Here is a 27554-nt window from a genome sequence, read left to right on the forward strand (position 1 = left end):
GAAACAGCCTCCCAGACTGAGACTCGCTGGGATGATCCCAAACAACTAATCTGACCTTAAACCTGCTCATTATAATACGTATTTAACTCGGGGTCGTTGAATGAAAACAAAAATAAAAGATGTAAAACCCCGTGAAGCCACGGGAAAACAGATACGAGTTGACAACATATAGAAAGATTTGTTTTGGGACATTTTAATGAAGAATTCATACATATTATATCTTTAAAACTCCAGACGACTAAAACAACTTCCTCTGTGTCAACAAAAGTGTTTTTTTGCACTTTACATTAATTCTGCCTATTGACATATATTTTACATGTTTTTCAAGTTGTAGATGTTTTAAATGTTCTCTTTCTACCAGTGATTTATCTCAGTTAAGTGTGAAGCTGCATTTTATTCCTAGAAAATAAAATGTGTAGAAGAGTTTTAAATAATGTTATGTGCATTTTACAAGAACATTTATCCTACTGAAGTGCCCTGGAGCAAGACACTGAACCTTGACCCGACCCAGAGAGGCTGGACTGTATCTGAACCCTGAACCTCCTGGTGATGAGAGGGACCTGCTGGTTAAATGGGACTTTCCACACTGGAGCCTTCACGTAGAGAACAAGATTCAAGGGCCGGCACTGCCATCTAGTGGTGATAGTAGGAGGGAGCAGGAGGAGAGGGAGATGATATGGAGGATGTGGAGGATGCGGAGGGATGAGGAGAGGAGAGGAGAGGAGATTAATGGAAATAAGACGTAAGGATATAAGGACAAAATGAAATCAGAAGGTGGGGGGAAAGGAAAGGAAAGGGCAGGAAAGGAAAGGGCAGGAAAGGAAAGGAAAGGTTGGGAAAAGAAAGGAGGTTCCACAGGGAGTGAAGAGGATACTCAAGGGAAGTGTGGATGGTTATAATGTTGTGTTATATGCGGTTGTGGCAGCATGCGTGTCACTGACATTTGCCTAAATTTATGTCAATTATGTCCAACCTGTAAATATTAGTGTGTCTGTCTGTTTATTTTATGTGTGTGTTTGCATGTGTGTGTCTGTGTGTGTGTGTCTGTCTGTTTATGTGTGTGAGTGTGTGAGAGTTGCCATGTCTCCACTGAACAGTACTGTATTAGCAGGGAACAGCACGTGGAAACACACACACTGTGCACGTGCATTCATAACACACGAGGGTACTGGTTATACTGAGTCCACACTGTTCTATCTATCAATCAAACACACACACAGACACACACACACACCTTTACAATTCACCCTTCATGCCATGTTCTCCGCTTTAAAGGGGGTTCCCCTTGTGTGTCTGTCAGTGTGTCTGTGTGTGTGTGTGTGTGTGTGTGTGTGTGTGTGTGTGTGTGTGTGTTTTTGTTGGACGCTGACAACTCAAGGGCTTTCCCCTGCTTGGTTTTTCCGAAAGCCCAACTGACGAGCGAGAGAGAGAGAGAGAGAGAGAGAGAGAGAGAGAGAGAGAGAGAGAGAGAGAGAGAGAGAGAGAGAGCAGCTATATGACCTCTTGCTCTACCTTTTCCATCCTCTGCTCCTTTTATATTTATACACATTTATAGTTTTATGTATTTGTGCAGTGCAGCCAATTAACACCTCTGCCAAGACATGTGCACAGATGTTCACACACACACACACACACACACACACACACACACACACACACACACACACACACACACACACACACACACACACACACACACACACACACACACACACACACACACACACACACACACACACACACACACACACACACACACACACACCCTGACAGAGGGGATTCCTTAACCCCCAAATTTAAAACATCACAAACTGAAACCACACTTGAAAAACAATCTGAATAGTGCACTTTTAAATGTAACAGCTAACGATCCACGTGTTTAAAACCACGGGGGGGGGGGGGGGGGGGGGTAATGGGGTATTCTGGTGAAGTGATCAGGTAACAAGAAGCTCAACACACCTGTAACTCCTCCGAAGGCGCCGTACGTCATGTTGCAGGCCGTCCTCTTCAGGTTGTGTTCATAAACCAGCTTCAACTGGTACTGGTCACCGTGCTCCACGTTCCCCGCGGTGCCTGATCACACACACACACACACACACACACAAAATGAAACACAATCACATAACACAAACTGTGGGGAGTGACAGGAACAAAAGGGCAAACAGCATCAAGCTGCTCGTGTGTGTTGTACCTGACACAGAGTAGACGGACAGTTTCCTGGGGTGGAGAACAGCCAGATGAAGAAGCTCCGAACACCTGATCAGGTCAGAGGAAGGAACTGTCACATATCCATCAGGCAGCAGCAGCATCACAAGCATCAGCACCAACAATAGAGGTGTGGGTCAGTCAAATGTAGACATGAGTCCAAATACGTGGTGTGACGTTTATTTGAATGAATCCCACGTCTGGCCCTTTATGATAAATATCCTCTTCCAAGACTGTATCTCTATAAATCCACTTTAATCAAATCTGCCCCAGACTTCAAAATCTGTTCAGTTGTTTTTGTGTAATCTTTCTGAAAACGGACAAACCAACACACAACAGAAAACATAACCAACTAGTCGTGAGATAAATCCCGAACTGGTGCTGGAACAGCTGCTGGATTGTTTAGACGTTGGGTTTTGGCTGAGGTGTAAATGATGGTCTCAGTGATGCTGATCCCAGATCTTCACTTATCTACTTCACCACAAACCCACATGTCCACTTTCCTGGACTCGGAGCAGATGCCGTCTTAACAATCCTCCGACCGCTGGTGTAATGTTTGTTGAGAGAAGAACAACGAAGGAGGAGAAAACTGGAGGTTTGTTCTTTCTTCCAAACACGACTCGAGTCTGTGCTGAAACGAAAACCTCTCACCATCTGCCCACCTCGTCGGCCCTGACAGTATTTACAACGTGCTGCTACATCCAGGCCGGATTCCAAACCCTCCACCACCCTCTGAAAAATGCTGCCCTGAAAACCACAGGTAACCCAACACGACGTCTTCCCAACAGACTGGTTTAGTTGGGTTCAGCTCCCAGCAGGATGATATGGGAGGCAAACCACCGGAGCTTTTCCCAGAAAGCTCACTTTCCGGGAGGTTCCTGTCCAGCAGCGGGGGGGGGGATGAGAATACAGTTGTGGGACCAATTGGCTAAAGGAAAACAGCGCCACCACCAGGCGTATGAGAGGAACAATATAATAACTGTGCTTGTTCGACAGCTTCGGAATCACGATTTACTGTTTTACTGATTAAAAGTTTCTTCCATGATCACTTGGTAAAATTGTATTTGATATTTATTATGATTATGATCAGTATCGACGGTTTAAACTTTCAGGGCAAACGGGTTCAGTGGGTTTCCTCTCGTGCAAAGTTAATTATAAAGCAAGATGAATAAAATGTTCCAGTAAATAATCTGTCCCACGAGTCGGTCGCTGTCCCCACATCATTCCTCTTCCTCCCGCTGTCCTTCGTCCTCCCAACTTTCAAATACTTTTGGCTGTGGGGGGGGGGGGGGGGGGGGGGCACTGAATCATCTTTGCTGCAAAACAACTTGTTTTTCCTGGAGGAATTTGCACATTTCACTTGACCTCGACTCGGAGGGGTCCAAGCTCAGGATCCAATTCTGCAGCCCTCGGGTTCTGACAGCTATGCTAGCAGCTCAGCGGTTAGCCTGATATTATGAGCAGAACTATGTTTGGAGCGCCGGGTGGCTGATGGATCACGATAAATCACCGGGCGGGAGAGAAACTCCCGACGTGGCGGTTTGGGGCTCGCATGCAGGGCAGAAGAAAAAAGAGATGTTAAAGTGGTGGAAGGTTTCAGCAGGGAGGGTTTCTCTATGAATGAAAAAGCGGTGTGATGAGTTATGAATGGGTGTTTCTGCCTGGCAGCTTAACGTAAGGCTCTATTATAAGTTATTATATGAATGCGTATAACTCACAGAAGGTCATGACATAGAGTTTCAGAGAGACCTGTGATTAATTCCTGGGCAGCGGCTCACATGTGAAACAGAGATATGGTCGTCAGGGTGGCCGGTGATGTGGCTCTGTAATCTAAAGCTCAGGGGTTTAATTCCTCCTGTCCAACAATGACCTCTGACCTTCTTGATACAACAAACCTCAATTCATGCGACGGTGATTTAACTTAGCTCCCACGCAAAAGACTTTAGGCTAATGCTAATTGGGCCGACACAGGTGAGGCCCCGCACGCAGGAAGGCAGCCAATGGGGAAAGAGAGATTAGCAACTGCATCGGTGATCCTGGTGTTAGAGCAAAGATCGGAGATGATTGATTATCAGGAGTGCCAGCTTAACACGGAACCTAATAATAAAGGACTGATGGTTTCATTAGAGTCGATGTTAGAGCTCCAATAAAATGGAGATGCAATGAAAACATAACCTGATTAGTAAATGTAGAAAGATTCCAAATCCATTGAACATCTACTACAAACCAGAATCAAATAGACTGGAACCTGTTACCCACAATCCACTGCATGGGTGAAGTAAAGATCTACTCACGAGACGAACTTGCCCACTTCCACCTGGATGATGGCGTTTTGAAGCTGGACCTCCAGGAGCTGGGCGTCGGCCACACCGGCCTCACTGGACTTACTGACATGTGGGAAGAAGATGCGCAGCATTCCCATGTAGCTGCCCACCACCACTTTGTCTGCAAGGTTATAAATCACAGAGGAAAGAAGGAGGTTATTACACCGGCTGCTCAAAGAAGAAGATCTCAATGAGAACACACGCGTCACACGACTTCTTCTTTTTTATATCAACACATATTTGACTGATTTAAAGTTAAAAAAAATACTCTAAGCTGATAATAAAATAAAGAAGGTGTGGTGAACACGTGAACTCTTGAAACAGAGAACCGTCAACAGATGTATGTTCTTTCTCTAACAGGGTTTCTGTAGGTTTGAACTAGATAAATACTTATTAAAACAATAAATACATTTCATTTGATACATATGTCAAACATGTGGGAACATTCAGGTGAGGGGCGGAGCCTGTAGAGCAGCAGGAAGTAGGACATGATGTATGAACTCTGCTGTGGAAAGTTTGTGCTTTTATTTAGAGAATTGTGACCGACGTTGGTTCTTATCATCAAAATCTATTCATCGTTCCAAGTGAACATCTTCATCTGTGGCTCACATTTTTCAACCTGATGCGTTTGTGTCAGTTTTGTCAGTTTTTTTTATAGATTTGTGTTTTGTTCTGTGTAAACACTCAATGTTTCTGGAGCTTTTTTCTGCAGTATGTTCACACGGGCTCACTGGGACATTCTGTGGGCATGTGAATCAGGGACTGTCAGGAAAAACTCCAGAGAATGTCTGGAGCAGCTGACTCAGAACTCTGCGTTCAGCGAGTTCAGTCAGTCCATGAGAGCAGCTCTGGAGTAAAGTGAATGTGACAGACTTTAGATGAGGTCCTGCTCTCTGTTTGCTTTGTGCTGGTTAGTGTGTCCTCTCCTCTCTACACACTGACCATGTCCGCTGCCACTGTTGTCCACGTCTCCGACACACAGGCATCCCTGGTCGAACTCCTCGCCCTCGCCGAGAGCTGCCGACCACCAATCACGGGCTTTGAACAGAGACATGCTGCCGCTGAGTGGACAGAGAGAGGAAGACAGGAGAGGTTAGAGTTCTTCTGCTGTGAACGTCACATGATGTGGTGTAAAGTGTCATTTAGAATTTCTCATTCAATTTCCTCCCCAATGCTCAATGATCTGTGCACCACACAGCCAATGACAGAGCTAGAGAGTGGGTCACCTGATCCCAGGATTGAGTGTTAGCGGGGACGGGGGGGGGGAGTTGGGGGTGGGTGGGTGCAAGCAGCTTTTCTTTATGCTAAGTGCTGAGCAGGTGGAACAGGCAGCTAATCCAGAACCAGAGAATCCCTCCTTTCGATCTAAGATACAGACCTGAGCCGCTGTTAAAGGAATATCACATCTTCTACTGCCAAGATATTAAAGATATCTATTTCATAAAGGAGGTCTGTTCAAAAAGATAAACATTGATTCACTTGAAATAAAGTAAAACATTTGTTGGTTTTAAATGAAACCGTTTATCCTCATGAATACAAGGATTGGTTAAATCCAGACTTTCATAATTCACATAAAACACCATATTGTGAATATGATCCTAAACCTGTATAACTCAGGATACTTGCACGCAAATAAAAATAATGTAAATAATGTGTCATGTGACATCAAACAGTTCTCTGGTACAAGATGTAACCGCCAAAAGTCAAGCAACTGGAATATGATACTGAATCTGAGGTTTCTCCAATTCTATCATCTGTTGAAACTAAACTTGCTGAGCTGCAGCTTTCATTTTCACATTTTTACTTTTATTGTTATTGGTTTGATGTGTCTTATTATTGTGTAACTTCTAAGTCTCCTTCCTGTTGGCAAATATACATTCATTCATGGTGATTTCATGTTTTTATCCATTACTTTTGTTAGTTGTTGTGGAACATGTTGCTATATTATTATATTTTGAATGTTCCAGCTACATTGCTGCTGGAAGACAGGATTTTCTGATATTGGTATCAATATATCTATCCATCTATCTATCCATCTATCCATTTAACTATCCTTCAATCTATCTATCTATCTATCTATCTATCTATCTATCTACCTTCCTCCCTGTTAATTTGTGTGTGTTTGAATCTCAGTCTATTACCTATAGTTCCACACAGTTCCATCTGGATTATTGAAACATTATTATTATTATCATGAACAGATCGTTGAACCAGGATCAGTCTTCTCCAGATGAAGAGTCTCAGTTGATCCTGGAGAGAACCTGGACTCTGGCTCCATGTTGGTTCAGACCTCAGATCAGGAGGAGACTCAGAAATCAACAGTTGTGTTGCACTTTGTGTCTCCAGGACTTTAACACTCACCTGTGTGTCCATGTGTGTAACTGTCACACACACACACACACACACAGACACACAGAGACACACACACACGTCCAGAAGCAGATTGCAGTCACACACACACTCAATGAGCTCAGAGCTAACGGTAACACGCTGAGTGGACTTTAGCTTAGCAGCTAATCAGCTAGCTGGAAGTTACCTGGGCACCGGGGCGGCTCTCCGGCGGGCACAGGGGTCGGTGAGGGTCGGTGTGTGTCTCCGGTGGGTGTCCGGTTCCCCGCAGAGCACCGGGCGGCTCCCGGTCGGTTCCCGGTCGGTTCCTGGTCGGTTGTCTCCTCTACGTCAGAGTTTGAGCCTCAGACACAAATCACATTTCTCTGCTGCTGTTGTCATGACACTGACGCTCCGAGGGGAAGCCGGGGCTGGTGCGCAGGACCGGAAGTCCCGGGAGCCCCGGGGGCCGACGGGAAACCGAGTTCTTACACCGAGGGCCGGTTTATTTCTTATTTTAATCTTTATCAGAGACAGAAAACAACACAATAACAAAGATAGATGGAGGTTTGTTTACTCAAAAATATTTTTTAAAATACAAATTATATTAATACACACATATTATGATATAACTCTGCAATAGTCGTTCTCTTTTTTTACACTGAATATATGTTATATTTCCTTGCATTTTTCCTATTATTACTCACTGATTCCTATTTCTGACTATTGCTCCTGTAATATTTCAAATTTCCCAATGGTGGGACTTATAAAGGATTATCTAATTTATCTTATCTTATCTTATCTTAACTAATCTTATCTTATCTTATCTTATCTAATTTTAACATAACTGATATTGTTGAGGTTTACTTTTCATCAAGGTTTTTCTCTTTCTGTGTTTGTGGGATTTTAACCTTCCAGCATCATAAGAGCAACATCAGGAGTCTATGAATTAATCATCTCGTCTCTTTGTGATCATTCAGGAGTTTGATCTGCTTGTGGAAAATTCTCTGATTATCAATAATCACTTCATCATATGTTCTGATGTCCAGGTGGGAAAGTTAAGGGCTCGTCCGGGAGTTGAACCCAGGATCTAAATTTGATTTTTACTGTGTCTGACGGACTCTACTGTTCATCCCACGATGATCCTTCTGCTCCTCGTGTTCAAACCTCATCTGAAGAATCTCCATCTTCAGGTTGTTTTATATCTAATGATTTGAAATGAGCTGCAGCCTCTTTATTCTAACTGCACCTTCGTAACACTAAACTCGACCAACCTCTGGAACACTTTATATGTTCATTAAAACGTCTCAAACAAAAACAAAACCTTGAAATCATTGCTAAAGACCCACTTCTTCTCACTGGCTCTCAACTGCAGCTAATTCAGATTTTAAAAGGTTTATGATGTTTGATGTTTTACTGCTTTTCAGGATATTTTTTATTCATTTTTGTTGTGAGCTCGGAACTTTGGTCGTCTGTGATTGTTTGAAATGTTCTGTATGAATAAACTTTGACTGACACCGACTTGAATAGAGTTCAGTTTAATGAGCTGTTCCAGGAGGACCCATGATCCACAGATGATGTTTTCAGCCAGATCTTTTTTGATGATCGATAGGAATTTAATATATCATGCATCAAAATATTGAATCAGCATAACCATGGGCTGGTTATGGGATTTAAACCCGGACCTCTCACACCCGGAGGGAGAATCCTACCGTTTGACCAACGAGCCACATTCAAGTTGAAGTAATTCAATATAAATACTGGGGAAAGAAAGGAACACAAAAAATACCAATACCTTTTTAAAGTACTGCTACTTCACTGTTTTGGAGAAATGTTGTAATTTCTATTCATCAGATTTATCAGATTTTACATTCAAATATACATTGTATTATTGTTTATTGAAGTATTTTTAATCCGACACTTCTATCTGTTGAGTTTCTGTAGTTTAAATACGTTTATTTCTACGCAGGACACGTGGTATATATATATATATACATGGTACATTTGTGTCATATGAAGTGGAGATGCAATTAAATCAAAAACATTTTAATAACCAGATGTGAACGAGTCATTTTTTTTAATTTAGTGGATAAAATACCTGATAAAAGTTCTTCTACTGTAAATGATGTCACTAATCAGTGGTGCTGCAGCGCGTCAACTGTACGACACTGATTCCAAAGTTGTGTAGTTTCTACGTCATGTAATCGAAGGCCGTCTGAGTCTGATCCAGTCGTGTCTCACAAAATGAATCTTTATTGCATTTTTAGTTCACACACTCAAAGAAGAAAAGAAAACTTATAAAAATACACACACACACCGGTCTATACTGGAAATATCTCCAAATGCCATGAAGTAATATACATTTCCTTATGATGCCCACATATACAGTATGACAGTATTCCCATTTTATTGATATAAATATTTATATATATATATATATATTTATATTCTTTGACATAAACTTAACATTAAGAAAAGGCAACATGCGGGTGATAGCAGCACATTTAAAAACAAACACAAAGTCCCAATAAAGAACATTCAACAACACAACATGAGACAAAGTGAGAACGTGTGGTTTTAGCTTTGAATCTCACAAAATAAAAATATACTTCAGAGGTAGGGTTGAGTTTCAGCCACAGGATGACAGATGGTTTAACTGGGCCACACAGTGAGTCTCCTCATGTCGCCTTAAACAACCCTAGAGATAGACTGTGAAATCCTATAATTTCATTTTTAATAAGAAGCCGCAGGAAGGGGCTTCTCTCACTCTTCTGGTTCCTGCTGTTCAACTAAAGGTCAAGTTAGTTATTCTCTTTTTTAACTTTGGAGCAACACTGACGAGGAGAACACCGGATTATTGAGGCTCACGAATAAAAAATTTAAAATATGACATGAATCTCTCAGTGACTGAACAGATTCCTGTCTCTCGTGTGTCGATATGAATCTAAATGAGAAAACGCTGGGATCAAAACAGTCTCATGTAAACAAAGCGTTTCAGTGCATGAACCGGTTCAAAGCCACAGATCAGGATCACAGGAGGTTCAGATTCATTTCCCTCTGGTGATGTGAATCCTCTGTTTCATTAAACCAGTACTGTGTCGGGGGGGTTGGTACTGGGAAACACATTCCATAAGCATGAGTCACATTTCCCAGAGTCCTTTGTTCTTGTCTGAACTTCTCCCACGACACTGCAGCGTAAAGAAAACAGACAGGAGGTGCATGCTGGGAAAAGTAGAAGAAAAACACTGTACATCTGTGGGCACCTGATTTATGGTTTAAAATAATCACCATAGGAAAAATAAAAAACAGGAATAATAATATTAACGATAATGTGCAAATTAGAAAAATGGAGAATTTGTTTTTAAAAACTCACTTTTGGTTTTTCTTTGACGATTTAATGACTGAGAAGGAAAAACGTCAGAAATCTAAATGACAGAACTCATCAGCGACGGGCTGCAGCTGCGTGCAAACTTAAAACTGTTCTTTATCGGGGGGGTTTAATAAAGGCTTCCATCATGTGTGTGTGTGTGTTGTGGGGGGGGGGGGGGGGGGGGGGGGGGTCTGAAGATGAGTAGAGTATTCAACAGGTACCAGTCTGCAGCCGGGACCAGGGTTAATGACAGACAGGCCACAGGACTGGGAGAAAGAGGAGAGGACTGGTCCTGGGGGGGGGGGCTTGTGGGAGGAGTTATAGAACCTTCTGGAGGATGGCGTTGGGCACTTCCAGAGTTTCGTCCTTCACGAGGACAATGTCATAAGAGTCCATATATTTGTCCAATTGCTCCTCGACCTGCAGGATCAGAGAGGAGGAAAGAGTCAGGATGTGATTCACATCGAGATACAGCAGAAATAATAAACCCTGTTTTCAGATTCAAAATGACAAGAACTCAGGAATTCTCTATTATAATTAAGGCTATTTTAATAATTTTAGAAAGTTTTATTACTTCTGCCAAGAAAGTAATATATCAGGATCATGGAAAAACTACTCAAGTGAGGACTGGGGCATGCACCATGGAAGATAATAACTTTTGGGATGGAATCTTTTATTTCCCACTTTCTTTAACATTGTGAGATAAAGTGTTTAAACATGTTTGTGGATTTCTCAGAGAGTTTCTTTCGGGAGCTGATATTGAAGAGCGTCTGGCGTCACCTTGTCGTTGAGGAAGCCGATCTTGAGCATGTTCTCCACGTTGGGCGCGCCGTCGGCCATGCTGAGGTCCCCCAGCGAGTCGCCCATCAGGATGATGTTGCAGTATTCCTTCATCTGCTTGAAGTACTCTGTGTTCCGCAGGGCGCCGTCGTGTTTGTTGTACACGTGGATCAGCTCTCCTTTGAAACCCTTCAGGACGCCCTGTGGGGACGGAGAGCAGAACCAATCAGAGAGGAGAGATCTCTTCATCTCATTGAACCGGAGGCACCAGTGTAAAGATGGAGAGTGTCTTTCTCTGCAGGACTCACGTTATCATCGAAGTCCATGAAGTTGGAGACGACCTTGACGTTGGGGTGGTAGACTCCGGCCTGGCGGATGATTTCCTCCAGGACGTCCCCGAGGCCGGCGGAGAAGATGAAGACGGGGACACTGTGCTGCTGCAGCCGGTCGAAGAACTGCTCAAAGCCTTCTCTGAAAACCAGCACAGACACATCAGTCCCAGAGGAAACACAGTTTAATCCAGCTGCGTTCAGACATGTACTCAGGTCCACACATTCTCCTGATGGAACACAAAGGAACCAGTTGCTTCGGACATTATCTGGAATTCTTCTTGAAAAGCCCCTTTGTAAAAACTATGGAAAATGTCTGAGAAGATGAAAACGTCATGTCCCGCCTCCTGCTGCTCTACAGGCTCCGCCCCTGCTGCTCTACAGGCTCCGCCCCCTCGCCTGATTGTTCCCCACATGTTCCTGTTGGAGTGAACGAGTCGGACCCGACAACCTGCTGCTGCTTCACGTGTGAACGAGTCTGAGTTCAAGTCTAAAAACAGCTTCAGTGATGAATCTCACCTGAGTGCAGCGTCAGACTCGCCCACCACCTCGGCCAGTTTGTCTCTCTCTATCCGCTGCTCCACCAGAAGCGTGTGGGACTTGAAATACCTGCAAACACACACACACAGACACACACACACAGACACACACACACGTTTATAAATATACGTCTCTGATCGCTTCGTGTAAGCAGAATTACATTCATGGCAGTGTGTGGTTGTTGTATGAAACAGTGTGTGTGTGTGTGTGTGTGTGTGTGTGTGTGTGTGTGTGTGTGTGTGTGTGTGTGTGTGTTCATTCAAGTTGAAGTAATTCAATATAAATACTGGGGATAAAAAGGAACACAAAAAATACTAACACCTTTTTAAAATACTGCTACTTCACTGTTTTGGAGAAATGTTGTACTTTCTATTCATCATATTTATCAGATTTGACATTCAAATATACATTGTATTATTATTGTTTATTGAAGTATTTTTAATCCGACAGTTCCAGCTGCTGAGTTTCTGTAGTTTAAATATGTTTATTTCCACGCAGGACATGTGGTATATATATACAGTGCCTTGCATAAGTATTCACCCCCTTTGGACTTTTCTACATTTTGTCATGGTATAACCACAGATTAAAATTTATTTCATCGTGAGTTTATGTAATGGACCAACACAAAATAGTGCATCATTTGGAAGTGGGGGGAAATATTACATGGATTTCACAATTATTTACAAATAAAAATCTGAAAAGTGTTGAGTGCATATGTATTCACCCCCTTTACTGTGAAACCCCTAACAAAGATCTGGTGCGACCAATTGCATTCACAAGTCACATTTGCAAGTCACATAATTAGTAAATAGGGTCCACCTGTCTGCAATTAAATCTCAGTATAAATACACCTGTTCTGTGACGGACTCAGAGTTTGTTGGAGATCATTACTGAACAAACAGCATCATGAAGACCAAGGAGCTCACCAAACAGGTCAGGGAGAAAGTTGTGGAGAAATATGAAGCAGGGTTAGGTTATAAAAAAATATCCAGAGCTTTGAACATCTCTCTGAGCACCATAAAATCCATCATAAGAAAATGGAAAGAATATGGCACAACCGCAAACCTACCAAGAGGAGGCCGTCCACCCAAACTGAAGAGTCGGACAAGGAGAAAATTAATCAGAGAAGCAACCAGGAGGCCCATGGTTACTCTGGGGGAGTTGCAGAGATCCACAGCTGAGGTGGGAGAATCTGTCCACAGGACAACTATTAGTCGTCTACTCCACAAATCTGGCCTTTATGGAAGAGTGGCAAGAAGAAAGCCATTGTTGAAAGGGATCCATAAAAAATCCTGTTTGGAGTTTGCCAGAAGCCATGTGGGAGACACAGCAAACATGTGGAAGAAGGTGCTCTGGTCAGATGAGACCAAAATTGAACTTTTTGGCCTCAATGCAAAACGCTATGTGTGGCGAAAACCCAACACTGCCCATCACCCTGAGCACACCATCCCAACAGTGAAACATGGTGGTGGTAGCATCATGCTGTGGGGATGCTTCTCTTCAGCAGGTACAGGGAAACTGGTCAGAATAGAGGGAAAGATGGATGGAGCCAAATACAGGGAAATCCTTGAAGAAAATCTGATGCAGTCTGCAAAAGACTTGAGACTGGGGCGGAGGTTCATCTTCCAGCAGGACAATGACCCTAAACATACAGCCAGAGCTACAAAGGAATGGTTTGGATTAAAGAATGTTAATGTCTTAAAATGGCCCAGTCAAAGCCCAGACCTCAATCCAATAGAGAATCTATGGCAAGACTTGAAGATTGCGGTTCACAGACGGTCTCCATCCAATCTGACTGAGCTTCATCTTTTTTGCCAAGAAGAATGGACAAACCTTTCCATCTCTAGATGTGCAAAGCTGCTAGAGACATACCCCAAAAGACTTGCAGCTGTAATTGCAGCGAAAGGGGGTTCTACCAAGTATTGACACAGGGGGGTGAATACTTATGCACCCAACAGATGTCAACTTTTTTGTTCTCATTATTGTTTGTGTCACAATAACATTTATTTTGCACCTCCAAAGTACTATGCATGTTTTGTTGATCAAACGGGAAAAAGTTTATTTAAGTCTATTTGAATTCCAGTTAGTAACAGTACATAATGGGAAAAAGTCCAAGGGGGGTGAATACTTATGCAAGGCACTGTATATATATATATACATGGTACATTTGTGTCATATGAAGTGGAGATGCAATTAAATCAAAAACATTTCAATAACCAGATGTGAACGAGTCAGGGAAACTGTGTGTGTGTGTGTGTGTGTGTGTGTGCGTGCGTGCGTGCGTGCGTGCGTGCGTGCGTGCGTGCGTGCGTGCGTGCGTGCGTGCGTGCGTGCGTGCGTGCGTGCGTGCGTGTCTGTCACTCACCACTCCACCATGAACGGGTATTTCTCCTCCATGGTGAGTTGAGGGTCGATCTCGATGGGATAATATTTGTTCTTCAGCTGCAGCAGCTTCTGTCGGCAGTCCTCTGTCACCAACTTGCAGTTATCGATGATGTCTGCACAGATCGGTCAGAACAACACGACGCACACATCAAGCAGGCGAGAGGAACATGTGACTGAATAATAAACAATAAAACAGGACTTGTTGTGTTACGTACTGTGACACGTGGGGCAGCGTTTCCCGTTGACGGCGAACTTGCTTAACGTCATGTCGAAGTCTGTGATGATCTGAGAGAGGGTCGAGAAATAACATGAGACACAGGAGATTCTTCAAAGGATAAAGAAGACTCAAAGAAACGGAGAATCTCACGGGGAACTTAAACATAAAAAGCATATTTTAAGGTGTAAATGTATGAAATCCACCAGTTAAAGTGTTCAGCTCTGAGAGTCAGTTCCACCAGATGGAGCCGTTTCTCCAAAACACGTAACTGACGGAGCATCTTCATCACTTCCTGTAGTTTCTACCTGTAGTTTGGAAGCTCCTCCCTTGATGAGACCACAGATGATCTGCTCCACCCGCTCGGGATCCCTCATGTGGACCGTCGACTTCTCAAACTGAGGCATCTGAGGGGGGGGGGGGGGGGGGGGGAAGAAAGAGAGAGGGAGGGAGGGAGAGAGAGAGGGAGGTTATTTAAACCTGATGTTTTTACTGTCCTCCTATAGGATGAAAGATGTTCGATCACTGTGACAGCTTCCTGTCCTGAACAGAAGCTTCGACTTCACCAGATTCATGAAACTGAAGAGTCTCAACTGTGTGCATGGGGAGGGGGGGGGGGGGGGGGGGTCGAAGAAATGTGAACCAATTGCATGTCATGACATATTCTTGGAACAAACACACACACGCACAAACACATAAACACACTGACAAATTTCTTTAATGCTGCTTTGGGTGTATTGGAAGACACTGTCCCTAAAACACACACACACACACACACACACACACACACACACACACACACACACACACACACACACACACACACACACACACACACACACACACACACACACACACACACACACACACACACACACACACACACACACACACACACACACACACACACACACACAGACCGAGTTGGAGATTTCAGGGTCACAAAATAGCTGATGTGTGGAATTTGTGGGTGTTGTGTAACCGGCTGAAGTAACACACTTCAGTAACACACCCTGCAGGGAGCTTCATGTAACTTCATCTCGTTCACTTAACGTCTGCCCGACATGTTGGAGGATCGTTGTGTGAGGAGTGAGAACACGGTGTCACTGAGGAGGACGGTGAAGGTAATTGATCTTTGATGAATACTAACTAACCAGGACCTTTATTGAATGTGGATCTTTATTATGAACCAGGTAGAGAACATAAGAGGTAAAGAGAAACGTGACGACTCCCAAAGACGCCAAAGCATCAGACTCAGGATTACCTCAAACTTATGTGTGCCAGTGGAAGCTGTTATCGTCTCTGGCTCTTAATGTTCATGTGAATCCAGGATATTCTGGCTTCATATCTGGATAACGGAGCAAGTGGAGACACATGAAACTGGTTTTAATCAGAGCGACTGTGCAGGTGAGAATCAAACTTGCAACCCTGCCGGCTCCGTGCAGCTGCCTCAGGGAGCGACTGTGTGTCTGTGTAGAGCTGAGTTCAACCAGGTCTGGTATGAGGAGCCTGTTTATCTGCTCGTGTTGTGACATGACAACCTATGCACTGATAGTCACATGATTTTATATATATGACAGATAACTGTCTATATTTTAGGGGTGGAGGAAAATGAAGTATTGCAATATTTTCTGATTCTTGAATTGTTTTTCTTTTCTTTCCAGGATCGATAATTCAGTATAATTTCTTAGACGAGGATAAAAAGAAGTTACCACTGGATTGAGGAGTGTGTGCAGTGTTGGGTGAAGTCCAAAGTTTTGAAACACTATATTTATATAAACATACAGATCTGTTAATGTAAACACAAATCTACATCTATATATATCTATATAAAAGCTCTCTGGATTATCAATGTTGTTACTTGAGGGTTTTTAAAGGAAACAGAAAACACACTGTGTGTGTGTAGTAGATGCTGTGCTCATGTAAAGCAAACAACTAAATAAGTAACGCACACAAAGACACAACACAACACCCCCCAGTCTTATGTAATGACTAGTGAGCTTCTCATAACCTCATCAGTCACTCGACAGAAACACGACACTCGGAAAACAAACTAAAAATAAAAGAATGTTTCTCTGCCACAAATCCTCTGATAAACTTCTCACTCTCACACAAACACACACACACAGTTATCTAAGTGTGGAAAGACCCACAACAACTTCCTACACATCCAAGCTGCAAGAGAGAGAGAGAGAGAGAGCGAGAGAGAGAGAGAGAGAGAGGGGAATGGAAAACCCGTCTCATTAAAGGTTTGTTTCTAAATGACATGTTTCACTGTGTTGATGATGAATTTCATGCAGAGTCACACAAGTCAGAGTCATCGTGGCGACAGCAACTTATAACATCAAAAGGTCAAAGGTCAAAGCATCATGATGACGAGAGAAGAGGTGAATATTGAAGAGGGGTCTTTTCAAAATGATTGATATCAAGAAATTGCAGCATTAACCGTTTTTTAAAGCAACTACAAGCGAGGGAGGGATAGAGCCTGAAGCAGTAAGAGTTATACACACACACAGACACACACACACACACACTTACCTTGGGTCTGTTGTCTCAGCTAACACAAGAGTGAAGAAAGGATTGTGAGGCTGCAGAGGGTTTTTATATCTACAGCAGGAGTCGGGGGGGGGCGGGGGCAGCAACCAAAACCGATTAGACAACATAACCCCTCCCCTCTGTGAGGTGAGGCTCGCTCACAGACACACACACACAGACACACACACACACACACAGACAAACTCACAGTGACGATTTCAGCTGACCCATGTCAACACATAGTTCAGCATAAATAGACATGGAATGGGGCCAGAGGAGGAAAAGTAGTGTACGCTTGTTTCAATAACGTGACCTTTGACCTCTTGAAAAAGAAACCTTTAACATCAATGTTAAAGTGTGGGGGGGGGGACTCGCTTCAAAACTCTGCTGAGTACACACATTTTAATACACAAGACACACACACACCCTCCCCCTACACACGTGCACACATGCAGTAAATGCCTGGCGCTGCATGAAAGGTCACTGGGGTCAAGGTTCACCACCAGGCTGTTCAGACACACAATGGTCAATCACAGACAATCATCCACCCCCCCCACATACACATACACACACACACACACACACACACACACACACACACACACACACACACACACACACACACACACACACACACACACACACACACACACACACACACACACACACACACACACACAGTTCTTGTTGAATACATGTGATGTCACACTTGTCTAAGGCTTGGATTTGGAACTGGCTGCCTGAGATTTGGAAAAGTTGTAATGTTGATTTTATGCAAAACAAACTTCAGTTGCAGTAATATTTGAGAAGGTTCTTCTGCAAACAACACTATTGATTAATTATTAAAGTAAAAGACAAGTTGTGGATGAAGCAGCCAGAGTTTTGCTCTGCATGTTTCTGTACACACACAGACACTGAGAGTTCTAACAGCATCACCTCTTCAACCTGCTCCCAGCATTCCTCTCACATCCCAGCTGATCTGCACGTGTCAGGACAAAGGTCACTGATGGGTTCATGCTGCTGTCACCCAGCTGGGGTATGCTGGGGGTCAAAGGTCATCAAGGACCATGTCCACAGCCATGCCGAGGGATTTAGTCCATCAACAACGACAGGTTGTTCAACATCTGTGGACACAAACTCAACGACGACTGATCCCAGTGATGTTAAAATCAAACTAGTGCAGCTCCACATGGGAAGTAGCGGCTGCTTTGACATGAAGGCCCTAAAGTTCACTGTGGTCGGACTCACACTATTAACTTCTTCAGTAGCTGCAGCCGTCTGTTGCTACACTGATAAAGCAACACGGCCACTTGAGGAAGTTTCAACCACAGCCAAACTGGACCCGCCCGTGTTCAGGCTCAAGATTATTCTGCTAATGAAACTTAACCGTCTTAAGTTGTGCAAATATTTCTAGTAGTAGATCACTTCATCTTTCTTGTTCATCTTTGACAGGTAAAAGATTCCCCAGCTACTGATTAATTATTTCAAAACAAATACCCTTAAAAGATGAACTGCACATTTTCATACATCCACAATATCATTTCAGAGATTTGGGTGAAATGACAACTTGATAACGCGAAAAATGTGAGAATATAACAAAATAATAAACACCGCCGATGAGATTATATTTTCACTGCTGTACATTTGTTTATTTGATGAGTCGTTGGCTTTGAATGGATCCATAATTGTTTGTCGTGGATTCGGACAAAGAATCAGATCCAGAAATCTCTTTTTTCTCAGCATAACAAGATTTGACCAATTTCCCCGAGAGAATAAATCATGGATCTTGAAATAAATCTGTCACATTCAGGAGAGCTGCAGGGACGGGTGGGTCTTAGCGGAGGTTTATCCTAAATGTGACATTCTAGTTTTATGTGTAAAGGCAACATCCATGGATTGAATACTTAATAACAGGATTCCAGACACTGAGGAGAACACATGTTTAAAATCAGGCTGACTCATAAAAGGAAAAGCTTTGAAGCTCTGTGCTGCCCCCTGGGGTTTAACAGAGACATACACACTTCTACGGGCAGAGCTGTCGACTCTTATCAAAGCAGGAAAGTTAAGGTTTGAGTTTCTGGAGAAGCTGCTGTTTATTGGAACCAGGCCTCAGAGGGAAAACACGCTCATAAAGCTCAGAACTACAAACAGGGGTCGAGCGGAACATTCCACGTTCTACTGTACGTGTCCGTTTGCAAAGAAACTTTTTAATAATCAATTGAGCATCAAACAAAACCTCTGTTGCATCTGACCTCACTGTGTTCTGACCTCTGACCTCCGTATTACTGGATACATGTACAGAGAATAAAGAGTCTAAACTGAGAAGCTGTCATATGGTTTGTCATCTCCAGGGAATCAGAGCGGATGTTTGTGCATCATCAAAAACAGATGGTCACATTCTTCCATTGTGAAGGTCACAGCAGGAAACTGGGAAGTAACCAGTGGCTACTACATAAAAACAAAAAACCATTCAGCGTCGCTCCTTCACCAGAAGAAAGAATTATAAAAAAAGAGCAAAGATATAATTATTTATTATAATAATTGGGTAAATATCAGATCATTGGTGTCCATGTAAAGCACTGATTGATTTGGAGACTTAATAATCATAAGTAGTAAAACTGCAAGAATATTATTTTCATCAAGCCTGATGCACCCCGTGGAGTTTGGTGAGTTTTTGAGTTTTTTCAATCCTAATTTTCCTGAATAATCAAATGAAAATTAAAATGGCCTCTGCTCTGTCGGTGCTCGGGCCCTGGAAGCTCATCACCTGTTTCTGCAGGAAACAACTAGAAGGTTTCAGATTTGTTTGTGTTTCACTATACGTAGAAAGAATATAGAAACGGGAGGATTGTGTAGGTGGAGCCGAATAACTGGGAGATTCCAGTTCAGACTGAAAACCTTCTAACTGCTGTGAAACCTAAATATCTTCCATAGTTTAACATCCACATGACACAGATTACAAACTATATCATCTTCTTATTTGTTTAACTTCATGTACAAGGGTTTCATAAGAACGTCTCTATATACTGTGATTACAGAGAAAAAGAAAGTGAAACTGGTTCTGTCTCCTGTTCAAACAGCTCGATCTCATATGGAAATAAAATCAACAGAATGGATTCAGTAAAGCTTTTACTCCAGAAACGTAATAATTCAGTGTCTCTCACTTTTTGTGCCCACACAGGAATAAGAACACCGGACCAACCCGAGCTGAAGAAGGCTCCCAGCACTCAGGGGCCCCACACTCTTTCTGTGTGTGTTTTGTGTTTACATCTTTAACACATATTTGTCCCTGCGTCTCTTATATTCCTCAGTTTATGAGGAAAGTTAATGCTTCAGCAGACTGGCCTCATTCCTGTCGGACTGGTTAGGAAGCTGGACTGGTGTGCAGCTTGCATAACCTGCATGACTGTCAGTTACAGCAGCTGCACCACCGACAGGCTGTGGAGAGCACCACCGACAGGCTGCAGCACCGACAGGCAGAGGAGAGCAGCACCGACCCCCTCGTGCCCTGGTCCAGCCTCCTGGTGTCACGCTGAGGAGCTGCTGCTCTCTGTTTGGAGAGAGGAAGGCAGGTGACCTCTAAAAGCAGCTGCTGTGTGAGACGCACGCCTGCGTACACCCTCGTGCAGTCAAGATACTGAGCGCACGGGCACGGGAGTTCCTGTCTGGCTTTTCAAAATAAAAGGGGCACATGTGTCGCAACATGCTGGGGGTATTGCATGGGGGTCGAGATTTTCAATATATACGGTTCTCGGCTTGTTTAATCAACGTCTGAGTTCAAATGAATCCTTAAGTTTAAATCCTTACATTTATATTAGGGCTGCAGGTTATTATTGATTAATCTACTTATTGTTGGCTATATAAATAAATCCTGAGCAAATACACCAAAACATTCACAAAGCAGTTATAAATGTAACATAAATAAATTATTTACTGAACTCACCTCTTGACCTTTCCTGGAATAAACTGATCAGATGTGAGTATTTTGGTTGCTGCTAAATATTGGATGACTGACAACTGATTATGTAAAGCAAGGACTTTGAAAATATAGCTACACAAATAAAGACAGATTATTACCTTTATTATTTATGTATTTTCTTCTGTCTTTGAACCATTGGTTCTGTTGTGTGTCACTCTGTGCTTTGTGATGAAAAGTTATTATAACTATTTAAAAAATCGAGAAATCAACAACCAGACTACTTTGAAGTGAAGATAACTATTAGTAATAGTAATAAAATAAGTATATTAATCCCGATGAATTATTTTTGCTCCAAGACTCCTATCACAAAGTATATAGGAGACACTATTAAGTCTAGAATATACTAGTGATGATAAAAGTATGAACGGTAAAATTACTTGAGACATTAAACCTGTACTAAAGAGGAATATAGTTATTTAGAATACTACACATGATACTGGTTTATACACATGATACTGGTATATACACATGATACTGGTTTATCCACATGATACTGGTCTGTACTGTGAGTCTGTAAACCCAACCCTCCACAGAGCTGCTGAGCTTTCCTCTGAAGCCTCGTCCTCTTCACTTCCGGTGTGCTTTGTCCCCTTGACGCGTTGAGTTCTGTGGTTTTCATGTAAACTCACCATCTCGATGATCCGGGTCTTCTTGCCCGCTCGCTTCTTCTTGGCCACGATGTACTGGGTCAGCACCACTCCGCCCAGTAGGGCGCACACGCTGGCGCTAGCCGCGGCTCCGACCTTCATCACGGCCGTTCTGTCCATGACGGTCCCCTGGTGCTGCTGCTCCACACGGCCGACACGACCCGAGCAGCCCGCCGCTTAGAGAGTCCTGGTCCCGGTCCTGTCACTGTCCCTGTCCCGGTACTGTCCCTGCTTCTCTCCCGGTCCTGTCCCTGCTCCTGTCCCTGTCCCGGTCCTGTCCCTGCTGCTGTCCCGGTCTCGTCCTCTGTCAACAGGCGGCTTCCGTACTCCCGCCGCTAAAGATCGTCTACGAATAGGAGCAGTCACTCTGTCGAAAGTAGAGAATGCAAATGTGAGCAGCTTCCTGCCGGGGTCTGGAGGCTGATTCAGTTTGAGAGAGAGAGAGACTGACTGGTTTAAGAGAGAGAATGATAGAGAGAATGAGAGAGAGAGAGAGAGAGAGAGAGAGAGAGACTTGACTGGTTTAAGAGAGCGAATGATAGAGAGAATGAGAGAGAGAGAGACAGACTGATTTGAGAGAGAGAGAGAGACAGACTGATTTGAGAGAGAGAGAGAGAGAGAGAGAGAGAGAGAGTGTTAGGATTTTAAGTTTTAGTTTGTCTGTGTGTGTGTGAATCTGTGAAGATTTCAATAGAACTGAACTCTAAACAAATGCAGGAGGGGAGGGGGCAGGAGCAGTTTGGGCCTTCACACACATTTTTGTTAATAACCGTGGCTGCTTAGTGTTAATCTTGAAGTTAGTTAGAATGTGTGTGCGTCACATCGCTGCTCAGTCTCACACCTGTCTTGATAAGAGGTCTGATAAGAGCCTCTGCCTGTTGTGGGAACTGTAAATCTGTGGTATACAATACACTGTGCATTAACTTGTTTCACACCTAACTTTTCATATTAAAGCATAACTCCCTTAGCTTCAGTCAACATCAGACAGAGTTCAAGCAGCGGCCCCAGGTTCTGATGGGAAGATAGAAAGGATTCGAATGTTTACACAAACAGAACACACAGCTGATAGAGCAGGAACACAATATTCTTTACTCCGATGAGCAACAACACCGACCCACAAGGCGTCAGCTGAGTCAAGGCTTCTTTATGTGAGGATTTTCCCAGCAGCCATCAGAGGAGGAGCGAGACTGGGAGCCGCTCCTCATCACTTCCTGATTCCAGAACCAAGAGGCTGGGACTACTCCTGCTCACCATCAAGGAAGAACCAAGAGATGACTCCCCTTCGTTATTGACCAATCAAATTATACCTACTGTTATTAAATATTTCATCTGCCGTCCGTGCTGTGTGACTCATGATTACCCCTGTGCTGCTTGAGGGCCGGGGCAGTGCGTTGAGTGCCCATTGCTTTGGTGACCAACAGAAAGAGAAAGCACAAAACAAGAGGCGGAAATAACATCGTCAACCACAACTCTGAGTCAAAACGAAACAAGCTAATGTAATAACACAGGAAGGAGGGGTGTTTCCCTCTTAAAAAAGTTTGAGAATATTTGCCAGATGGAGAAAAAAAGCACTTAATGGGAGTGTTATGAAAAGTAGAGAGAGAGATTGATCAGCATTATTCTTCCGTATTGTATAAAAGGAGAAGTCCTCCTCTGCTTCAACAGGGTCCCATCGTCTCACACACGAAGGTAAGAGCTCTGAAGCTACTTCCTGACTTTACTGAAGGATTTCTTCAGACGTTAGAAGCTTCTTTATTTCTGTATGTGTGCTCTATTGCTGTGTGCTATTCTTTTATATTGTTTGCTTTTTAACTGTTTCATATTGTTTGCCTTACATTTTTTAATTTCTACTTCTAAAGCACATTGTTACTGAGTTGTGAACGTTTTAAGTATAAAAGTTTATTATTGTTCTGACTGGTGTGTTCTTCAGTGTTGTATATGAGGAGATGTTTTCCTCTGCCCCAACAGGCTTCCACCATCTCAGTGAAGAAGGTAAGAGCTCTGGAAACAAACAAGTGATAGTTAATGAAATATAATGTAATGCTGTCCCATCAATATAAGGCAAACATATCTTTAAAAACCTAAACATTTCAACTGTTTAATATAAAGTCAGTGAATGCATTCAGCCAATTACTCACTTTTTTTTTTATATAACTGTTCAATCGATGTAGAAACTGAAATCCAAAACTGGGGGTTTAGTGATATAGTATTTAATCTTTCTTGAATGTGTTTATGACTTTTTACTCCGTCCCTCATCTCCTCCTCATCTCCTCCTCGATACATCAGTGGTAAGTCAGGATTTTGTCTTTACTAACTTTCTCTATTCTTCTTTAATGTCGTTTCTTACTCTCTAAATATGTTGAGTCTGTGTCATTACACTGACGTTCGTATGTTGGATGTTTCTTCCTCTTTCTTCTTCTTCTTTCTGAACTTCACTTTTCAAATCAAATGAGTTTAGTCCAGGGTAAGCTGGGCCCCCCCAAAGCTGGTAAGGGGTAGTTGCCCGCCCCCTCACTGCCCGCCACCACCGCCCTCAACTACACAGACAGTGCTATGCTTGGAGATGGTGGTTTGTTGTTGCTTGAGGCCATCACGTTTATGTTTAAAGAAGTCCACAGGCTTCTCTTTCAAGTCAGGATGTTTGGTGTCAAGGTGCCTTTTTAATTTGCATGGCTTCATGCTGTCACTTACCAGCATGAAGCCAGCAGTGCAACTGGCGTTCAAATGATAACACTCCTCTTTTGATTGGTGGAGCAGGAACAAAACAGTATTTGATTGGTTTGTGTCAGTCCAGCCCCTTGCATTTCGCCACTGAGGGAGTTTTTACTAACCAGTGACAGGTCGTTTGTCTTTTTTTGTAATTTTTTTTGTAATTTTTAATAAAAAAAAATGAAAAATGTTATTGTCTGTGACATTGCACCCCCCCTGGAGAGTGTCGGGCGCGTCCCCCATTTTGAGAACCACTGGTTTAGTCCACAGACTATAATAAAAATAGATGACATGTGTCCACTTCTTCCTACTATCCAGAAATGAAACAAGACAGTGGCTTCATATTTCAGGAGCTGACATGTCATCCATCTTTACATTCAGTCTATGATTTAGTCAAAGAATATCTAACATGATTCCTTTTGTCAGGTTACAGTTCTGCTCTGCTGCCAACATGAGGAACCTGATCTCTGTGGCTGTGATCCTTCATGTGGCGTTCACAGCAGCAGGCCTACAACTCGACGGAAAAGAAGTTTGTGTCACTTTCTTTAGTTTATTTATTCTTCCACTGCATCTTTGAAATCATGATGTTACAGTTTATTGGTAAAATGTTAATTTGGTAACACTAATGTCTCCCTTTCTCCCAACCACAGGTGGAGTTTGGAGACATGATTGCTTATAAACCTGAGTTTGGATGGGATACTGTTGATTATCAGCATTATGCTACTTTTGTGGGGGACGGATATCCTGAAGGAAACACATTTGAACGCACAGGTACTACAAACTATGTCCTTCACTGAAAACAGCAATAAAACTCCCTCAGGTGTGAAACCATTTAGAGTCGTAATACTAGGAATGTGCAGCATCTTGTTCAGTTAAACTTTAGAATAAGTTTCATAAATATAAAAATCCTTGATGTTTTGTCTCATCTCATCATTTTTTCTCCGCTCACCAGCCGGTCAATGCAGATATTATCTATAATGTTCAAACATTAACTCTAACACTTTATTCTCCTTCTATTTGTAGACGACGAGCCATACTGCTTTTTCTTGCCAATCAATATGTCTAGAAGTCCTCATGTTTTCAATTTCCTCGACGGATATGTGAATAAAAAGGGAAAGGTGTACACCAAAGGCACTGAGACTGAAATGAGGGCCCGCATCGAAGAGACACGTGGCAACTGTGGATTGTATGATGCTGTCTGCAACAACTGTGAACACCTTGCTACCTACGTGCGTTACGGAGAGAAGATATCACTGCAGGTATGTGGCTGATTCAACACAGGACGACATTTTACCATTTACGCAGCAATATCACAACAGCAAGACACATTTCATCAAGTTCCAATCAAAGACTGGAAATAAAGATGGAAGTCGCGTTTCCTCTTCCTCTCAATATCCAGAAAAGACGACAAAACATCCAAACACTGCGATCTTAAACAATTGGAGCCAGAGTCAGCTGTCAATCATAGTCTTTCATTTAATAATTAATTAAAACCAAACTAAGATGTCCCGTCTGTACTGCAGTGAGCTCCTTCAGCCACCAGATGGCAATCTAGTCTCCTTGGCTTCACTTTTGGGAGCTGTCATATCTCTTCAGTCTCCATGTTAGCAGATGGGACATGGACAAAACAAACAAATCAACATAGACGTTAAAAAAAGTTTCTCAAAGATGGTTTCTGTCTTTTTAGTTAGTTCCTCTCTCACTGGTGTTTGTTCAAGTGTTCGTGTTTCTCCTAAGTTTGGTTTTAATTTGTTATTTAAACTGAGTGAAACGTCATTATTGACAGCTGAGACTGACTCCTGACTCCTGTCTCCTGACTCCCGACTCCCGACTCCTGACTCCTGATTCCTGACTCCTGACTCCTGACTCCCGACTCCCGACTCCTGACTCCCGACTCCCGACTCCCGACTCCCGACTCCCGACTCCCGACTCCCGTCTCCCGTCTCCCGACTCCCGACTCCCGATTCCCGACTCCCGATTCCTGACTCCTGACTCCTGACTCCTGACTCCTGACTCCTGTCTCCTGTCTCCTGACTCCTGACTCCTGTCTCTTGACTCCTGACTCCTGTCTCTTGACTCCTGACTCCTGTCTCCTAACTCCTGACTCCTGACTCCTGACTCCTGACTCCTGACTCCTGACTCCTCACTCCTGTGCAGACTGAAGATGGCAGTGTTCGTATCTGGGAGATTTCAGGATATATTCAGTCTATCGAATAGATGATTTTCCATAAAGGCCAAATAAGATTTTCTGTTAATGTACCACTCCTCAGTGTCCCAGTTTGTCCCACTGGTTTTTGGTTTATTCCAAACATCAATGTGATTTAACGACCATGAGGTTTTCATCTGGAACAGACCTCAGTTCTGTTTCTCTGAAGGATGCACATTGAGTTTAGTTCACCTGCTGCTTATTGCTTGGACGTTCTGTGAAAGTTATGCTCTTAATTGTCCATAAGGCCACATTGAATCATATTAATGATTTGTTTTATTTTTATAGTTCAACATAACTGGTGGACGGCTCCTCTGCAAACTACGCCCAGAGTGTGAACACATGTGGAATTACGTGGAGAAAACGAATGAGTCACAATATAACGCTGCCTCCTCAGTCCACCCAGTCGGATTGACTTCTTTATGTCTGATTGCTCTTTTCTTATGTGATATGAGTTTTTGAACAAAAAAACTGAGCAAGTACTCTGGGTCTTGTACTGCTTCTGTTGATAAGGTATGGATATGAGAAGTACCTTTGTTTCTTCAAATAAATGAGCAGGATATTTCAGCACTGAGTGTCCACCAGAATCATTACAGTTATACATCAAAGATACATATACAACGTGGTAAATATTAAATAAATACTTGATATGGTCTGATTTAAAGTAAATTATAGCATAAAGTACTGTGTGCATTAGTGCTCTGCCTGATCAAGGGCCTGATCGAGGGCCTTGTCAGTGGTTGTTGTTTGTAATTAAATAAAATAAATCTTGTTTTTCTCATTACATTGTCTTAAAATCTGTTATTACCTGTAACAGTTTTGCATTGATGCAGGTATCGTATCTTACAAGCAGCAGTGTCTTGTCGAAGTCGGTGTTTGAAGAGAGGAGACGTGGACCCAGAACTTGCAGCATAACAGAATTTATTACACAGAAGTTTCAGAGGTCAGACCATGGTACACCCGGAGAAATCACACAGGCCGAATAGTGAAAATTCCGACTTGC

The 27554-nt window shown here is 42.9% G+C and overlaps 3 protein-coding genes and 1 long non-coding RNA gene across 8 annotated transcripts in view; 2 read left to right on the plus strand and 2 right to left on the minus strand.

Annotated features, from left to right (window-relative positions):
* bbs9 (Bardet-Biedl syndrome 9) overlaps nucleotides 1-5583 on the minus strand; it is a 126580-nt gene extending 120997 nt beyond the window's left edge. The window contains exons 1-4 of the mRNA XM_053432824.1: nucleotides 5472-5583; nucleotides 4500-4650; nucleotides 2192-2256; nucleotides 1960-2073 (exon numbers count right to left, since the gene is read on the minus strand). Of these exons, the coding sequence (XP_053288799.1) occupies nucleotides 1960-2073; nucleotides 2192-2256; nucleotides 4500-4650; nucleotides 5472-5583 (442 nt within the window). The remainder of the gene's footprint in view (nucleotides 1-1959; nucleotides 2074-2191; nucleotides 2257-4499; nucleotides 4651-5471) is intronic.
* A 3504-nt stretch (nucleotides 5584-9087) lies between these two features.
* nt5c3a (5'-nucleotidase, cytosolic IIIA) lies at nucleotides 9088-23059 on the minus strand. 3 transcript variants are annotated; one of them, XM_053433316.1, is made up of 9 exons: nucleotides 22948-23059; nucleotides 21619-22003; nucleotides 14784-14882; nucleotides 14477-14546; nucleotides 14242-14374; nucleotides 11856-11945; nucleotides 11316-11478; nucleotides 11008-11208; nucleotides 9088-10647 (listed from the first exon to the last, which is right to left on the minus strand). In XM_053433316.1, the coding sequence occupies exons 2-9, from the start codon at nucleotides 21754-21756 to the stop codon at nucleotides 10546-10548; spliced, it is 996 nt and encodes a 331-aa protein (XP_053289291.1). In that variant the 5' UTR covers nucleotides 21757-22003; nucleotides 22948-23059; the 3' UTR covers nucleotides 9088-10545. The 3 variants fall into 3 exon arrangements, with proteins under 3 accessions (XP_053289291.1, XP_053289290.1, XP_053289292.1); XM_053433315.1 differs by lacking the exon at nucleotides 22948-23059 and having other exon boundaries at nucleotides 21619-22134; XM_053433317.1 differs by lacking the exons at nucleotides 21619-22003; nucleotides 22948-23059 and adding an exon at nucleotides 17014-17101.
* On the plus strand, nucleotides 15495-16684 carry LOC128449947 (uncharacterized). The gene is made up of 3 exons (XR_008339925.1): nucleotides 15495-15599; nucleotides 15669-15882; nucleotides 16140-16684. It is a non-coding gene; the product is annotated as an uncharacterized LOC128449947 (long non-coding RNA).
* Nucleotides 22835-27554, plus strand: part of LOC128449946 (uncharacterized) — a 43109-nt gene continuing 38389 nt past the window's right edge. The window contains exons 1-5 of one of the 3 annotated variants that reach the window (XM_053433323.1): nucleotides 23567-23628; nucleotides 24779-24874; nucleotides 24996-25116; nucleotides 25369-25604; nucleotides 26840-27335. In XM_053433323.1, coding sequence (XP_053289298.1) covers nucleotides 23575-23628; nucleotides 24779-24874; nucleotides 24996-25116; nucleotides 25369-25604; nucleotides 26840-27013 — 681 coding nt within the window. In that variant the 5' untranslated portion in view covers nucleotides 23567-23574 and the 3' untranslated portion in view covers nucleotides 27014-27335. Of the gene's footprint in view, nucleotides 23326-23566; nucleotides 23629-24778; nucleotides 24875-24995; nucleotides 25117-25368; nucleotides 25605-26839; nucleotides 27336-27554 lie in introns of those variants that run through there. The other 2 variants (XM_053433325.1, XM_053433322.1) reach the window with 2 other exon arrangements.

Source organism: Pleuronectes platessa, chromosome 10 (genome assembly GCF_947347685.1).
Source record: "Pleuronectes platessa chromosome 10, fPlePla1.1, whole genome shotgun sequence".
Taxonomy (NCBI): domain Eukaryota; kingdom Metazoa; phylum Chordata; class Actinopteri; order Pleuronectiformes; family Pleuronectidae; genus Pleuronectes; species Pleuronectes platessa.